At 36.6% G+C, this 17,884-nt stretch overlaps 2 protein-coding genes across 2 annotated transcripts in view; one reads left to right on the top strand and one right to left on the bottom strand.

Moving 5' to 3' along the window:
- Positions 1-6,462, top strand: part of INTS6 (integrator complex subunit 6) — a 124,102-nt gene extending 117,640 nt beyond the window's left edge. Inside the window, exons 16-18 of the mRNA XM_007945226.2 lie at positions 3,180-3,551; positions 4,700-4,793; positions 6,369-6,462. Coding sequence (XP_007943417.1) covers positions 3,180-3,551; positions 4,700-4,793; positions 6,369-6,462 — 560 coding nt within the window. The remainder of the gene's footprint in view (positions 1-3,179; positions 3,552-4,699; positions 4,794-6,368) is intronic.
- A 4,968-nt stretch (positions 6,463-11,430) lies between these two features.
- Positions 11,431-17,884, bottom strand: part of SERPINE3 (serpin family E member 3) — a 106,490-nt gene continuing 100,036 nt past the window's right edge. The window contains 1 exon segment of the mRNA XM_007945247.1: positions 11,431-11,552. Coding sequence (XP_007943438.1) covers positions 11,431-11,552 — 122 coding nt within the window.

Genomic DNA, 17,884 nt, shown 5'->3' with positions numbered 1-17,884 from the left:
AGTTTGATGATGATGTGTCTTGGTGATTTTCTTTTGGGGTCTGTCCTGTTTGAGGTTCATTGGACTTCTTGGATGGATATATTCTCATCTTTCATCGTATCAGGGAAGTTCTCCTCCAACGGATTTTGGGCAATTTTCTCAGTCTATTTATTTTTCTCTTCCTGCTCTGGAATTCCAGTGACACGTAGTTTATTCCTTTTGATCGTATCCCACATGAACCTTAGGCTTTCTTCATTTTGTTTTGATTTTTTTTCTGATTGTTCCCTTTCCAAAGAAGTATTCAGGTATTTGTCTTCAGTATCATTAATTCTGTCTTCCGTTGCATCAATTCTGCTCCTTTGCCCTTCTAATGTATTATGTTTTTCTGACAATTTAGTATTGATCTTCTGTATTTCTAGCTGTAGATTTAGAATAATTTCTAATTTTTCATTTAATTTTTCATTTTGTTCTTGAATTTTCTTCCAAAATTCTTGTATGGTTTTTTCTGTGTCTTCTTTGGTCTGTCTCTCAATCCTTTGAAGATACCTAAATGTCATTCTTTTGAATTTTTTATCAGAGAGTTCCAATGCTGCTTCTTCCTCAGGGATGTGTTCTGGGTCTGTATCCTGCTCCCTTGTTTCTACCACTTTATCCTGCTTCTTTGTGTGGGCTGTGATTGTCTGTTGTCTCCGAGGCATTGTGACGTTGTTGAATTTAGATCTCTGTTAAGTGTTTGTGAAGAGCAGTCAAGGGTGATTCTGGCTCTTCTTGGTGGTTTTTTATCGTTGGCCCATTGGTGGAGAAGGAGGTAGTGGCTCTCACTCAGTAAGTGAAGTTGCAGTACGTGTGGGTATAGTTGTGTCTTATGGGGACTGTTGTTGTCTTCTACTCAATTAGATACAAATTACAATTGAATAACCTTCAAAAAACTAAAAGCACATGGGCAAAAAACACGCCATGTAACCACATGGAACAGTAACCAAAAAAACAAAGGGAAAAAGAAGAAAAAACAAGAAAACCTGCAATATCTGGGGATAGGGCATTAAGAGAAAAAAAATAGAGAAGGTGAATAATGAAGGAAAAAAAATGGGAAAAATGAAAAAAGAGAAATAAGGAACGAGGTTAACCACGAGCAAAAAGGGGTGGAAAAAAACTTAAAAAAAAAAGTTTCAACCAGGAACAGGGAGAAGAAAAAATGCTGAAAACTAGAATCTGGGAGGGGAAGATTAAGAATAATAGTAAAAAGGACAAAAATATTAATAATAATAGTTGTTTTAAAACAGACAAATACAAGCAAACTAATCACCAGAAAAAGGAAATGAAAAAGAAAAAAACAAAATAAAAAAAGGAAAGGGGGAAAAAAAAATCAGTGGAGGACAGGGCAGGCCACCAGGCTCCGTCTGAGCACACAGACTGTGTTGGAGTTCCTGTGGGCCCAGAAGGTAGGTGGGAGTGGGGGATGGCCACACCTCCATTCACCAAGCCGGTGTGGGTTATAAGAGTAACAAGACAAATGTCGTTACTTTTCAGTCTTTCAGGTCCAGAGGGTCCTTAGGTTTGCTGGAAAGCAGAAGGTGTTCTTAAGCCCCAGGAATCTGCAAGAGCGCTGTCTCTTTAAATATCTAATATAGTCAAGCTGCTTTTAGACCTTCAAAATGGCAGTGTCCTCCAGACTGGCAAAAGTCCACAGCTCAGCCTTCCTTTCTCTTCACCTTCTCCATTTATTCCCCAGCCACTGGAGTAGTCCTCTGTGCAGTCCCTGGCTAGCAGGGCTGATTTTTTGGTTAATTCTTAAGTCCCACCAGCACTCGGGAATCTCCAAGCTGTCTGTGCCTTCAGGATCACTGCCAGACCACAGCTCCATATGTCTCCTTTTTTGGTATTTTCACACAAATTCTTCTGCTAGTTGGGGCTTAGTCCACTTCTGTATCCTTCCCTTCAAGGCTCAGGGGTCCAGGATTATCTTCTGTGTCTGTGTTAATTTGTTTCCGTTTTCTTTGTTGAAGAGGGTCTGTGCAGTCTTTCTGCCTAGTCCGCCATCTTGCTGACACTCTTACCCATCTGTTTTCCTTCCCTTCCCTTCCCCTCCCATGCCTGGTAATCAACAAAGAAAATTTCCTCCCGTTTAAACCTTTCATTGAACAACAACAGTATACAACAGTATTTCATTGTGTGTATATACCATAGTTTGGTTATCCAAACATCTGTTGATGGACACTTAGGTTGTTTCTATCTCTTAGTTATTATGATAGTGCTGCAGTGAGCATGGGTGTGCATGTATCTATTTGTGTGCCAGATCTCATCACTTTAGGATACATTCCTAGTAGTGGGATTGCTGGATCAAATAGTATTTCTATTTCCAACTTTTTAAGGAATCATCATACTATTTTCCACAGTGGTTGTATCTTTTTACAGTCTCACCAGTAGTGTAGGAGAGTTCCAGTCTCTGCACATTGTAGCTGGTATTTGTTGTTTTCTGTCCTTTTGAACTTTGCTGTTATTGCTGGTGTGAGATGATATCTCATTGTTGTTTTGATTTGCGCCACTTCTCAGAAAGAAGGTTGGGCAATCTACTTCCATAGAGATACCACCTCAGAAGCCCAAGGAGGGGTTGCTGTGAGTTGCAATCGACTCAATGTCAGTGACTTTGGTTTAATGGCTAATGATTGCAAATGTTTCTTCATGTGTTTGTTGGCTGCCTGAATGTCTTCCTTGCCAAGTGTCACTGTTCATATCCTTTGCCCATTTTCAAAGTGAATTGTTTGTCTTTGTGATGTTGAGATATTGAAATTTTCTGTAAATTTTAGAGAGTAGTGTATTCTTGATGCACATGGCATCACCATGAGTTGGATTGATTTGATGCCAACTAGTTTTAAAGCATTAAAAAGCCTAGTTGTTCAATAAAATTGCCATAAAATAAATCAGAGAACTGAAAGCAGGTTGAAATTGGCTTTATTTTTTAATTTTGTTTCTAAGGGCAGAAATTGTACAAATTTTATAAATATTGTGAAAGTTTCAGATTGAAATATACCATATCTTCTTTGGCAAAACTTAAGAAGCATACTATATTATTTTTTAATTTGTGTTACTCAAGGAAATTGATTGTGATTTGCTATATATGATGTTCCTTTGTGGCTTTTTTAACTATGTGCTTTGAAATTGCCTCTTACATTTTTTTTTCCCTTATCTTTTTTTTTTAGTGTCAGAAACCGCTAATGATTCGGCAATAGATGACGTGGTTGAAAATCATGTGGCAGACCAACTTCCGTCAGACATTACACCAAATGCTGTAGATACTGAGTTTTCAACATCCTCTTCAGCCAGTTTACTGGAACGACCAACTAATCATACAGAGGCTCTGGGTCATGACCATTTAGGAACTAATGACCTAACTGTTGGTGGGTTTTTAGAAAATCATGAGGAGCCAAGAGATAAAGAACAATGTGTTGAAGAGAATATACCAGCATCTTCACTCAACAAAGGAAAGAAATTGATGCATTGCAGAAGCCATGAAGAGGTCAACACTGAACTCAAAGCACAAATAATGAAAGAGATCCGAAAACCAGGAAGAAGTATGTGTAACTAAGAGATAAACCTTAGATTTGATTTCTATAAAACAGAACAGTCACATTAGCTAAAGCATAGATCTGAATGTAGATCAGTCTTAAGCAACAACTGAGCCTATGAATCATTTGGCTTTTTACTCAAATGGCAAACATTGACTATAAACATTTATCTTCTGTATCTAAGGTACTATGCTAGGTATGGTTAGGCAGGAGGGACCAAGAGCAACAAAGAATACATAGATAAATTACACATAGTTCCTACCATGACAAGAACTCATGGTTTTGAGTATTTTCACCAGCAATTAGAATTTTTTAACGTAGCAGCTAACTCAAAAGAGATGTGTTGAAGATAAGATGATTTCATGTCTAAAATCCTTGCCATAATGCCTAACCAGCTGTGTTTAAGATTTAAGCTATGATAGTGACTAGGGATATGTTTAGGGTAAAAAACTAAAGTTATGAAAACTGTCTATTATATAAATGCAGAAGAATTTTGTAGAAAAAAAAATTCAGTATTACCATTCAGAAGATACTGACAATTGACATCACCTTCTATGATGGTCAGTGTCCCATGAGTGGGCCAAATGTGGGTGAGACTTGCTTTTTAGGAGCTTCTAGTCCTTAGCAGAATTTTATGTGAAAATTTGAAACTGAAATAGCACTCTTAACCTGATTACTCACCTCCCCGCATTCCCCCATTTACCCTCATGTTAACTGTAATTTAGAATTTACATTATAAGGATAGATTTTTGTAAAGGCCACTTGCCTCTTTTTTAGTGGCAATCCTACTTCCGTAGTGATACTGCCTCGGAAACCCAAGGAGGGGTCACTATGAGTCGGGGCCGACTCGATGGCATATAACAACAACAACAACAACAACCAAAAAGCTATTTACTCATCCTTCTAAATAAGCTTTATGATTGATACTTTAATGGGAAAAGAATGTTTGATAAGTAAACTGTGTTGATGTTTATTTTTTTCACACATACACATTAAAGTGCACTATAAAATCTTAAATGAAACGGTGAAATTTTTATGTAGAATATTTTTGTTTTTGTCTTAGTAGATCTTAAATAAAGTAAGCTGCAATAGAAATATATTGAATAAGAGTGCAAATGAAAGCCACTAATTTTTCTTTTTGTGTTTCTTTTAAGAATATGAAAGAATATTCACTTTACTGAAGCACGTGCAAGGCAGTTTACAAACAAGACTAATATTTTTACAAAATGTCATCAAAGAAGCATCAAGGTAAATAAACTATTGCACATTATGAAATGACTCCAGTTTATATAATCAGTGTTATATTTTGCACTTGTATTGTCTGTGCTTTCATTTGACACACTCACATCTATTTAAGTAGTACTTCTCATTTTTAGTTTACAAAATAACTTCACTTGAAAATTAACCACACACATATTCTCCAGAAATTATAGACAAGTATTTGCAACTTACTAGATGTTTGCGTATTTCTCATTTATCCTATTAGTGACTTTGAGGTCTTTCTTTTTTTCACGGCCTTTCATTTCTCTCATAATTTTTGAACCACAGTTAATGTTTATCATTGACTACAAATAATCTCAAAAGGCAGTACCTGAATGCAGTTCATTTTTACATGGGAAAACCTATAATTAAAGGGACTCAAAACCAAACCAAACTTACTGCCGACAAGTCAGTTCTGACTCAGTGAACCCCATTAGGCTTCCAAGGCTATAAATCTTTACAGAAACATACTGCCTCATCTTTCTTCTATGGAGTAGCCAGTGGGTTTGAACCACCAATTTTGGTTAGCAGCCAAATACTTTAACCACTATACCATCAGAGTCCCTTAATTAAAGGTACTAGAGTTGTACAAATTGACCTTACTACTGCTTTCAGTAGCCTAGGATTATGTAATTTTGAACTGAAAATGTGGATTATGGTTATAAAAGGTAACTAGAAAAAGTACAATCAATCGAAAAGTGTAGTTTGTATGAATTTAAAAAGTACAAAAAGCATTATTTATTTTTCTTCCAAGACTTAAAGAATTTGTCTCTTCTGACCCTCTTAATATAAGCAGTCCTTCCCCTTACCCATCCCCCCCCAATTAATCTACTAGTCTCTTCTATGCTTCACATTAAAGGCAGAGCATTTTTAGATAGAGTAGTTACTTTTTTCTTGAGAGTGGCTACAGCACAGACCACTTGTAAGGATCAAGATTAGGTCATAACTATTCATGTAAACATCAGCAGTGTTAATATTTATGTAGGTAAATGCAATTTTAATTTGAAATTAGGCTTCCTATATTTATTACTAAAAAATTTTTTAATTGCCATTTGAACACTATTTGCTATATGCTAGATTAGCTGTCTATCTTTGATAAGCTAGCTTTCTAGTTGGAATAGAACAGCATGGTTTTTAAATGCTATTGCCCAACTCTCATTTTTCCCATTTTGTGGGGGATTATATTCATACTTTGACCATATTACTTTCAACGTTCAGCTTTCAAAAACTGTATGGGGAAAAAAAACTATTGGAGTGATTGCTTTGCAAGCCCAAACCATGGTAAACTAATTCTCAACCCTTCTCTGTGTTAAGTTTTTTCCCTTCTTTTTCTCTTTATTTTTGGTTGTGAAAGGAATAAGTTCTTTTCCGTAGTACCTACGTCCACATTTATTTTAGGAACAAACTATAATACTATACTGGTTTTGCTAAATTCTCAGTAGGTTTTTCATTCGTAATTTGAAAAATCTTCCCAGAGCAGTTTTTCATCTTTAAACTTTATATTGGTTTATAACTATTGATTAAAAAGACATTGAGAGTGGTGTTACTTATTTTTTCATACAGGTTTAAAAAACGAATGCTAATAGAACAACTGGAGAACTTTTTGGATGAAATTCATCGAAGAGCCAATCAGATCAACCATATTAATAGCAATTAAAAGAAAATAGAATGTGGCCACTTAGTTCACTCTCTTCTCCAAACATAAAGTAAATACAGGACTGTTGTGATCTTGCATTCATTTTTGACATGCATTGTTGGTTATTTGAAACACAAAAAGGAAGTCTACAGATACTTTTCTCATCATTTTACAGTGACCTTTTCTTCACTTTGGTTTATTTTTGTAATGTGAAAAAGTATCACTCTAAAAAAATTTTTTATTTAACAAACTAAAAATATTCCTCCAGATCTCTTGCTTGTCATTGACTCTTGCGTGTCAATTTCCCTCAGGTTCTATTTTCTTAAACCAACCTTTAAAATTGTCACCTCTGTTAAGGTTGAACTTTGCCAAAAAGGAAAAAAGAAAAAAAAAAAGGAGTTACTTTGTAATTTTTGGGGAAAAAAGCACATACATTAAAACTAGGTAATGTTTTGTATATACAGTTATTTTGGATATATTATTGTAAGTTGTACAAATGTATTTTGAAGAATATTTAAGAAAAGCACTTTTGTTATTCCATCAATAAATGCTCTATTTTACTCTTGTGTGGTTTAGGAAATAATCACATTTAAAGTAATCATTTGAAAAAAAATTAATGGAATCTTAAAGGCCTTGCTTTTTAGCACTGGAGAAATATACCATAGAGGCTCCTATTTGTGAAAAGTAACTGTAATCACATGTTAGGTAATCTGCGTTGTCTTTTTACTCTATGTTCTTAGTTTTTGCTGTCCACAGCAACATACTCCCCTTTTTGTTTAGATAATGGAAACGACTGTATCTGTGACATACAAGCAGATACTTACAAAGCTGTTTCAAAAGCAGGCTTTGGACATTACTGGTTTCTTTACTTCCTTCAACCATTTTTCTCTTCTCACTAAGTATGTGGATGGCACTTTACAGAAGCTGTTAGAGGGAGTGGTAAGTGTGGGGTACACTACATACTCTAAAATGTCTAGCCTTTAGCAACTTGATGCCATGCTTACACAAAGGCCCATCACAAAGTGGAGGGGTCTCTTCATTCTGCTCTACTATTCTTGAGCTTAAACTCTCAATTTTATTTAGAAGCTAAAGGAAAGGAAACACAGTTAAGATGGCCTTGCTTATGATCACTTTATATCTCCCCCTCCCCCCAAGTGACACAGAATAAAGAAAACCCCATATTATTCATTCTCCATTGTCGATCCAACATGGCCTTGAGTTTCCTTATGAATGAAGCAATTCTATGACCTGACTCACTTGTCATTCATAGATCACTGCTGTGCCTTAGTGTTTTTTGGAGGTAACCAATAGAAAATGTTAAAATACATTTGGATTAAAAGAGGGTGAAATTTATAATAAATTGAAATATTTTTGCATTCATTGTATTTGAAAATCAAATACCCTTTTTACACTTTAGCAGAACATTTTTTTTTAATTTCAAGGGTATAGCAAAATGAAATTGTAACTTTGGGTGAAGAAAAGTATAGTTGAAAGGAAAGGGTGTACTTGAGATCTGTTAATTTAATCCAAGGGAATTGGAATTTTCCCAATACTGTAAGCAAACCCTGTCAAGATAAAGAAGCATTTAATGTGACATATAATATTTTCATATGCAATTCTTTAAACCTTTTTTTAATCTACAAAACACTTTTTAAGTAAAGCAGGATATCATTTAAAAGGTGAAGTTGTTAAAGTAATTGCCTGCAGTCACATTGCTAAATTCAGCAATTTCTAAACAATCCAGAATACATTATCTGCTCTTAAATTATATATGTTTAGATTCTGAGATTAACAAAAGGGATTAGAAATCATTCAGATATAAACTCATACTTAACAATATCTAGGAAAGAAACTCAATCTCGCCCATTATTTGTTAGCTTTCCTAGCCAGGAATTTTTTGTTTCCATTTGATGGGTTGTTCATGAGGTAATAATCCTTTAAACCTTTGACTTTTAATATATTTTGGGGTGGGGAGATGAACCCTAGATGGAGTTGGAAGTAACAATTCAGTCTTTTCTCCCCCCCTTCCCCCCCATCCTTTCTCTATCACCATGCATACTCTACACCCTCACATCAAAATCCATGTAAACTAAAACTTAATGCCCCATTTCTCTCAGGCATTTTGTATTTTAAAAGACTATGACCATATCAGGAGCTTATTATAGAATTTAACTTGTAAGCAAAGGGGAAGGAAAGTACGTTTTGGGTGCTATCATGTCTTTTTGGCCCTTTTATACTATTGAATAATAATAATGTAGGCTGGATAAATAATATTCTCTGAAAGTTTAATCTCAAAGGTGAGATCATTTTTTATTTATTTATTTTTTAATGTTCCCTTATGTGTCTCATCTGTAAATTGCTTGAGTCATTAGTTGCCCTTATCAATAAGATCGGTCAGTTTGGGGTATGAAAGACTGAGACTCGTTTTGATCTCTTCAATATACCTGTCACCAGAAGAGTAGTCATTTTGTCTTGTGTAATATGAGCAAATGCCTCCCCAGAAGAAAAGTAAATAAATTCACAGTGGCTTCAGTATGTATTTAGACTTGGAATATGAATCTGGTTTTGGATTAGTCATATTTTCATTCTGATTTTTAAGGCAGTTCTGAAAACTCATACCATGGAAAATAGTGGTCTGTCTTTTCCTAGCACAAGGATTTGACATCATTTTTATGCAATTCCAAGAAAGGAATCTTCCCTTTTAAACAGTGATCAACCTTTTTAGGTTTATCAGCTTTTGGCAATGGCCTTTCTATTCACAGCCTTGTCTTTGTTTCTTGAGGGAATGGAACCTGTTGTTTTTTCTTCTGTTTTTCAACATCCTTTCTAATGGAAGGCTCTCTGCTTACCATTCCGAGGGATAAACAAAATGACATTTTCACTTAATCCATATGGGGTTGGAATGGTAGATTGTGGTGAAATACTAGGAGGACACATTCTATTGATGAACTCCCCCTCCCCATCTGTTTGCTGATGAGTGATTAGCCTCATCCTTTTTGTCACAAAAGTGTTTCTTTGATTTCTAGCACAAGTTCTACAGCAGTATGCAAATGATTCCCAGATAAAATGATGTTGACATTATTTCCTTAATAATTTGTGTAAACCTTTGCATAATTTCCATTATTCTAACTTCTGACATTTTTTCTCTCCATTAATAAAAGTAATACCTAATGCTTAGTTAAAGTAGATCCACTTTTGCTTGATTTTATTAGTCTTACTCCATCCTATTTTTCTTTTTAATATGTTATTTAGACTGCCAAAAACTCTTTAGTGAGAATCTCTTTGTCTTCCTAGACTGATAAGTGCCAGAAGGAGAAGGGGAACATTAAACAGACTAAGCTTGAAAGAGAAATCATTTGAACACTTTGTTCAGCGCTTTTGAACCTTAAAAGGACTTGAACTTGTCATTCTGATGTCCTACTGCATTGTCTGTACCATACCATTTTTTAATTAAGCTGAGGTTTTATAAAAAAAAAAAAAAAAAAAATCAAACTTACTGCCATCAAGTCAATTCTGACTTATAACGACATTGTGGGACAGAATTGAACCACACCCCATCATAGAGTTTACATAGGCTGTAATCTTTATGGAAGCAGCCTGCCACATCTTTTTCTCGTGGAGTGAGATGGGTTTGAACTGCCAGCCTTTCAGTTAGCAGCCGAGAGCTTAACTACTATGCCACCAGGGCTGAGGTTGTATCCCAACCAACCAACCCACTACTGTCAAGTAAATTCTGACTCATATTGACCGTATAGGACAGAGTAGAACTGCCCCATAGGGTTTCCAAGGCTGTCCATCTTTATGGAAGCAGACTGTGTTATCTTTCTCCCACAGAGTGGCTGGTGGATTTAAACCACAGACCTTTTGGTTAGCAGCCAATGCTTTAACCACTGTACCACCAAGGGCTCCTTGAGGTTGTAAAGTGGGAGTAGAAGGTACTAGGGGAAACATTTTATTTTTGTGTAATTTCAGCAAGCTTGAGAAAGATAACTGGGTCAACTCAACTTTTCAAGAGAAAAACTTGAAATCAGGTGCATTCACTAGAATACTAGAATAGCTTTGTCAGTCAGTGAAGGACAGCTCTGATATAGTTGAGTGGCCTGAAGAAACTACCTTTCCTAAAATGATGAGTAAGTTAGATTCCAGATGAAAAAAAATATGTGAAGTTTGTCATTTATTTTACTTTCATCATTTTTCTAAGTCCCCGGAAGTAGAAACCGACTGAAAAATTTTAAATCTACATCAACTGCAAATGAGTTGAAAGAAAGCAGGCAAAACACACTGAAGATAATGATTTTCTTCATAGGTATGAAATACTCCCCTTTCCCAGGATACTAAACACAGCAGCTGGGAAGTTTCTGAAGCATCGTAGACTCTACAGCTAGAACCCTTGTTTTTTAGGCTGTAGCGAGCAGATGAGCCCTTGTTGCTAGAAAGAGGCTAAAAACTTGATTTATCTTAATCCTGCAAAAATAATGTTGTGATACTTGTGTTGAGTTCTTGCAGGGAGAAAAAATGAAGTGGAGGACATTTCGGTAACAAAGCTGCAAGAAAAAGAACAGGAATCCTGCATTTTCTGTACATTTGAAGAAAAATGCTATTTATTTAAATTGGATAAGACATCAATTATAGCCCTGGATTTTTGAAAACATACAAACATCCTAGTGACCTTTTATTGTTTAATGTTAAGATGGGCATGTTAATTGGAAAATTAGAAAAAAGATGCCATTTAGCCAACCCTGTCTCCTATTTTCAAAACATACCATAGAAGAAATTCCTTGCTGAAAGTAATTTTCAGAATAACTTGAGATTCCTGATTAATGGGATAATGGTAGAACTCCATTTCAAAATGGGTATCTCCTGTTTTTCAAAACTTTCTTGCTTTCTGTAAACATTGATAAGACTTTCTTTTTAGAAGTGCTGTGCCACATCAGGACTTGGGGTTTTCAGTTGAAAGATTTAGAAATGTGCAAATTCAAATGGGTCCATTTAGCACTGTAATGGAGTATTACATCTTAGGAGTATACTTGTGGCTGCAGATGTCTTGGTGCCTTCTAAAACCTCAATCTTGGCTCTCTGGACTGCTTCAGAAATGTAAAAGCCATTTTGGTCTAAACCTAGGAAATGAGAAAAATGTGATTTGCTTGTTAGCATTTTTTTGATGCATTTAGTTTAAGGATTTGAGTACATTTTTAAAGAAGGAACTTTAAATTTTTTAAGTATCCAGGGCTGCTGTTTAGCTAGGATAGAGAATTTGTAAAGTTCAGATTTTAGGCCACATTCAAAACCTCAGATAGGGCAAATTTATCCAATAAACAATCCCCCAGAATTAGTATTCAGATCAGTGCCCCATTTCTTCAATAGTTAATTTTCAAAAGTGATTTCTAATCAGTATTGAAAATATTTCCTTCAGCCAATATTTCTAGAACTTGAGTGGTCTTAAGAATCTCCAGGGTACTTGTTAAAATGCAGATTCTGGAGCTCAGGAGCCTGCATTTTTAACTAGCATCTGAGATGATTTCCCTTGAACCCTTCCTTGGGCTGTGTTTAAAGAGCCACTTTTAAGTAACAAAGTCAAGTTTGTATTATGAACTTGAAGCACGATTCATTGTATTAAAAATGTGTTTCAATGCTGCATGACTGCATTCTGTGTACTTAGGTCTATCAGTCATGCAATTAAGTTGCCCCGTGGGCTAGAATCTGCAAAGAAAATGAGAGGTTAGAATATAATTGCTGTGTGTTACAAAGATAAGCTTAGCAAAAAGGAATATAACGGGAATTGACAGATTTTTTTGTGATTTATTAACAATTCTTTAACTCTCCACAGAAAAAAAATGATACTTGATGACATACATAATAGTAAAAAAGAATCTTTACCACTAGAAGCCACTTCAGAAATCATGTAGTCTAACCCTTTCATTTTAAAGGGAACTGTTAAGACATCTGAGATCACACACTTACCTGGACAGAGTTGGGAAAATGCAGGTTTTCTGATGCAAAGCTCAGCACCAATTTCCACCCCACCCCTCCATACGCACACACTCAGTTTCTGTCGAGTTCATCCCATTGTGTGTCGAGAGCAGAACTGTGCTCCACTGCCTTTGCCATGGCTAATTGACTGGAAGTAGATCATCAGGCCTGCCTTTGAAGGGGCTACTGGATGGACTCACCTCCAGCCTTTAAGTTAGCAACTGAACCATGGGCCATTTGCACCACCCAAAGATGCCACTCTCTTTGAAAAGTGTATTCTGGTCAACTCTGGTATGCCACTGGAAGAGTATCTGGCATGAGTATTAAAATTATTTTGATGTACATTCTGTGTTTTGAGGGAGCTTTGTTTCATCTTAAACTAATAAGGTTGCTTTGCATTTTTCATGCATATACAAGGAAGTGGTCCATGAACGTGGCAGCAGAACAAACCTAGTCTAGAATATGCTGCATTTCATCCATTTGTAAATAAGTTATATGCAGAAAGTTACAAGTCAACTATTTTCACAGTTATTTTCCAGCACCAGTAAGAGGGACCCGACAATGGCCATAGGAAAGGAAAAATCAGTGGAAGCATTCACTTGGCATCTCTTGTCCTAAGTGAAGAATCTGATTTATTTCAGCAGTTGGTCTTTTTCTACAGAGTTTTTGCAAAAAGAAATTAATCCCTTTGTAATCGAATAATTAACCTATCACAAGCTCATTGAACAAAGTGAAATAATCGTGCAAAAATGAAGAGGACTTCATGGATAAAGATTAGTTCTGTGATGGTAGGGACAAAATTTTACTGTTTCTGACTTCATTACTGTCTAGGATGGTATCAGAACATTTTAAATAAATACTGAAATGGGCAGAGGTCCATTAAAAACTTCTTATCAACTAAGATGCATTAAATGAGTCTGCTAGTCTAGGCACGTAGGCTCAGGATGAGAAATGGGACCACTTGATAAGGGTAAGTTAGATGGTTATTGCTTGGCTATTGCAATATCTTAAATGGCAACTTAAGAGTTTCATTTAAATAGCTTTTCCCCACCAGAGAACAGGAATGGCCCAATAATTGATGGTCACCTGTTTCACAGACATAAACCATAACACCATAGCTGCCCTACCCCACATCAGCATCTCTTACATGTTATCACTGGTAAGAGCTGACATTGCAGAAAACCTGAATTTGTGATCAAAACAAAAATTAGGAATTATCTGTGGGTTTGCTTTTTTCTTCTTCCTTGATCTAGTATTACAGATCCCTATTTGCTTACTTTTGCTAAGTAGCTATTGAAATGTTACACAACTAATGAGATCAACCTGGAAGAGGCCAAGTTTAAAATGATTCTGGCTTTGGGCTCATCCTTCCCTGCAGTGTTAGCAGCTGCTTAGTGCCACTGGGAGTCATGCAACCTGTTTTCCCAAAATTTGTTACCAAGCTCTGATTCTTATAGGTGCTATTTTGTAAAAAAGGGTTCCATAGTTAATTAAATGTGGGAAATTAAACAGTTTTTTGTGTTTTTGTTTTTAGTAGGGGGCTTCTCAGAGCTGCTAATTTGCTAATTATAATATGAAGTGTTTAACTATGGAACCACCCATACCACCCACCCCCTTCCCAAATTTACTGGACTAGTATTCTGGGGAAAGTATTTTGGAAAACACTAGCCCACCATCAACAATTTGCCCCTACATTACAATATCTAAAGTCAAAGGAGAGGACTTTCTACTCTCCCTTCTGTCATATTCTTCACTCTTCTTCCATAACATCTTCTACAAGTGTTTACATGTCCATCTTTCTTTGCCCAACTAGCATGATAATGCTAGGTATGTATATGTGCTTAGTAAAGTTGCTTGGATGAATAACAGCCACGCCTCACACTGTACATTTGTTCTCTTCTCTTTTCCTCTTAAAAGCAGTTGCCTTCATGTTCTATTTAACCTGATTTCACTTGTAAGGAAATGGTGTCTGTAGCTCCACAGGATGGGCCTCCAGCCAGCCTCAGCCAAATGATTACTTCAGTGCCCCTTTTCCACTTTGTTAGTGAAGACCTTCTCCTTGATTCTTTGTGTGTGCTGGTCATGCTGTCAAAAGGTTTAAGAGTCCTCATAGTATGACATTGTGTAAACACAGGATTGGCAAAATTTAAATCAATCTCTCTATATTTGATCCCCAACTTCTCATAAAGCAGGGCAAACATATCATTTGCTGATTTCTTTCATGGGCAGCACAGATTCCAATTATTATTTACTATTGGCAGAGTTGAGGAGCTCTGGCAGTGTAGTGGTTAAGACATTTGGTGCAACCAAAAGGTCCGTGGTCTGAACACAGCAGCCACTCCACAGAAGAAAGATGAGACAGTCTGTTCCTGTAAAGATTTATAGCCTTGGGAACCCAGTGGGGTAGCTGTGAGTCAGAATTGACTCAATGGCAGTGAGTTGTTGATTGGCAGAGTTGTTATGTGCCATGAGTTGGACCCTACTGTAGCAACCCCTCCTTGGGTTTCCAAGGCAATATCACTACAGAAGTAGATTGCTCAACCTTCCTTAGTGGCATTTTAAAAGTTATTACCAGATGGTTATCTTTCTCATTGTCTTACCATGTAGTTGCTAAAAGGTAGTTGGACTGTGTGGTTCGCATAGCAGCCAGCCCATAATACAGTGATAAGAGTGCTAAGAATAATCTGAAATAGTTTCTGAAACTAGACTGTGGTTAATTGCTTTCTTCATTACTCTAGCTCACTCTTCATCCCTTTATGTTTCAGCTCTGATCACACATCTGATGTGGCCTAAATTAACAACAGTACTCAACGAACAACTATGGGTGGTTTACTCATTTAAGTCATAGTAACAGGGAGCTTCTACTTCTTACTGAGTGGATATTGCAAACTAATTATCCATTTATAAAAGTCCAAAACAAGATTGTTCAGAGTTTCAGGTTTGTGCACACGGAGTATTTCTTGGATTGGGGCATGAGTCTGCATCAAAGCCTGCTGAGTCTATAGGAAATGGGATTGCTCAAGAAGAGTGTAACTGTGTAAACACAAAGAATTACTCTTAAAAGCTTTCTGACACTTAGTGTCAAGGATGTTTGGGGCGTGAGTAGGTATGTATCCCTTGGGCTCAGGAGGCTTTGAAATGATACCGAGCAAGTTCTGGCAGCAAAAAATGGATTTGCTGCCAAGATGGAAGAGGTGAGTGACTTTTAAATAGGGAAGGAGACAGTGGCTTTGGAATCGGCGAAAGAAAAGGCCAAATGTTCCTTTTGGTTGTCAGGGTTCCGTCAATAATACAAAACCTCCTTGGTAACCCCTTGTTAATTGGAGAAAGAGAAGCCAGCATTTTCTGATACAATTAAGATGTGAGGTTGGTGTGGGGATAACCATTTTATGAATGAGGAAATTTCTTGGAGAGATTCAGTGGCCATGCCTCTAAAATTAAGTCAAAAGCAGACTAGAAGTGACTAGCCTCTTGATTGTGTTTAAAGAAGGGCATTGGAAGGAATACTTAAGTTAGCAAATATTTTTCGGGAAAGGCTCAGATAGTGCATATTTTAGCCTTTACAAGCTATATGGTGCCTGTCACAAGTAGTCAGCTGTGACTGTCGTCGAAAAGCAGCCTTAGACAATTGGTAAATGGATGGGAGTGGTTGTGTTTCAATAAACTATAAAAACAAGTGGGGGACCAAAATTTGCTGATCCTTGCTTTAGAGGAATACAACTGGGAGAAGGTTAGAAGACTTTTTTATAAGCAGAAAAATGAAGGAAAGCTTCACACCAGGCAAATGGTAATTGCTCAATAATAATTTTTTTTTTTCTTTTGTAAATTTTATTGCGATTTGGGTGAAAGTTTACAGAGCAAATCAGTTTTCCATCCAACAATTCATGAACATTTTGTTTCATGCAATTTATTGCAGTCCCCTCAATCTAACATCACTTCTCCCACTTCTCCCTGTGTTTCTCGTTTATATTCCTCCTCTTTTAACCCTTCCTGCCTTTCTTTTAACCCTTCCTGCCTTCTGAACTCCATCCCTGGGTAAATGCTGCCCCTTGAGCTCGAATGATTGGTTGTTCTAAGGAGTGTGCACCTTTCTATTTACCATTCCATTATGTGGCTGAAAGTTGAACCGCAAGAGTGAGCTCAGTTCCAGGATTGATGAAGGGCCATAGTCTCGGGTTTCGCTAATCTCTCTCTAGCCAGTAACCCTGGTCTTTTTTGTCTGATTTTGAGTTTTGTTCCATGTTTTTCTCCCCCTCTATACAGGACCTTCTAATGTGGTCTCTTTCAGACAGTCAGTAGTGATAGTTGGGCATCATCTAGTTCTTCTGGTCTTAGGGTTGTGGAAGTTGAGGTTCATTGTGGTCCATTAGTCCTTTGGACTAATTCTTTTCATGCTTCTTTGATTTTCTTTATTCTTCTTTGCTGTACTCAGGGAGACACCAATAGTTGCACCCTACATAGCTATTTGCAAGCTTTTAAGACTCTAGTTGCTACTTACCAAACTAGATTGTAGAACATTTTCTTTGTGGATTGTCTTGTGCCAGTTTACCTTGATGTCCCTAAGACTATAGTCCTGAGTCCCCATACCCAGCAACTCATTCTTTGAGGGTTTTTGCTTATGGCTGAGAAGTTTTCATAATTTTTTCCCTCTATATGCTCACTATAATGCTCAATAATTATTAAATAAGATCAGATTAGGTGGCCTATAATTCGCTGGTTTGAACAAATATAAGTAAATCTGCATTGCATGAGAAAAAAAAATGGGGATAGGTGTCAAAAAATACACTTAAAAAAACTGAGTTGCTTGTTAGATCTTGTCAGGGGCATTTATGGGCAATGAGGGTTAAGCTCAGTCCTGTTCATGGGCCCAGGATTTTAAGATGTACTTTTGAGACATAAAAGGAGAGAGATTTAAGAGCTATGAAGAAATAATCAGTAAGCCATATTGATTGATTGAATGTAGTGGTGTTGAAGAAAGGGTCAACAGTGGCCCCCAACGTTTTAAACTAGAATGATCAGGAGAAGAATAGAACTGCCATCAACAACGAAGATGCCATGGTTGAGTCAAAAGAAGTGACATGATTTTGCACACTATTAAAAATAGAATGCATCCATTGCTCTTTTGTTGCCTTCTGATCCTTCCACTCTAGTCTTTCTCCTTTTCCTGCAGTGTCTTATTATGTCTGGGTCACTAGAGAGAATTTCTGGTTGAGTCATTTAACTAAGCCAACAATATTTATTGAGTATTCCACTACTGTCTAACCACTGTCTTGGGTACTGTGCCCAAACTTGACTCTAGCTTTGTTTATTTCTGTGTGTTTAGGTTATGAGTCCAGAGCCAGTGAATTTTAAACACAGTAAAGTCAGTTTGATAAGTAACTCTTCCAGTCAGTCTGGTCACATCTAAAGCCCAAGTCAAGGCTTGTGGTTCAAAGTCCCTTTTTTTTTTTTTTTTTTTATTGCTTAGGAAGGA

Source organism: Orycteropus afer, unplaced genomic scaffold, assembly GCF_000298275.1.
Source record: "Orycteropus afer afer isolate SDZICR_OR568_19922 unplaced genomic scaffold, OryAfe1.0 scaffold00134, whole genome shotgun sequence".
NCBI classification, from domain to species: domain Eukaryota; kingdom Metazoa; phylum Chordata; class Mammalia; order Tubulidentata; family Orycteropodidae; genus Orycteropus; species Orycteropus afer.
Note: the sequence above shows the minus strand (reverse complement) of the source record. Positions and strands in the feature narration are given on the sequence as shown.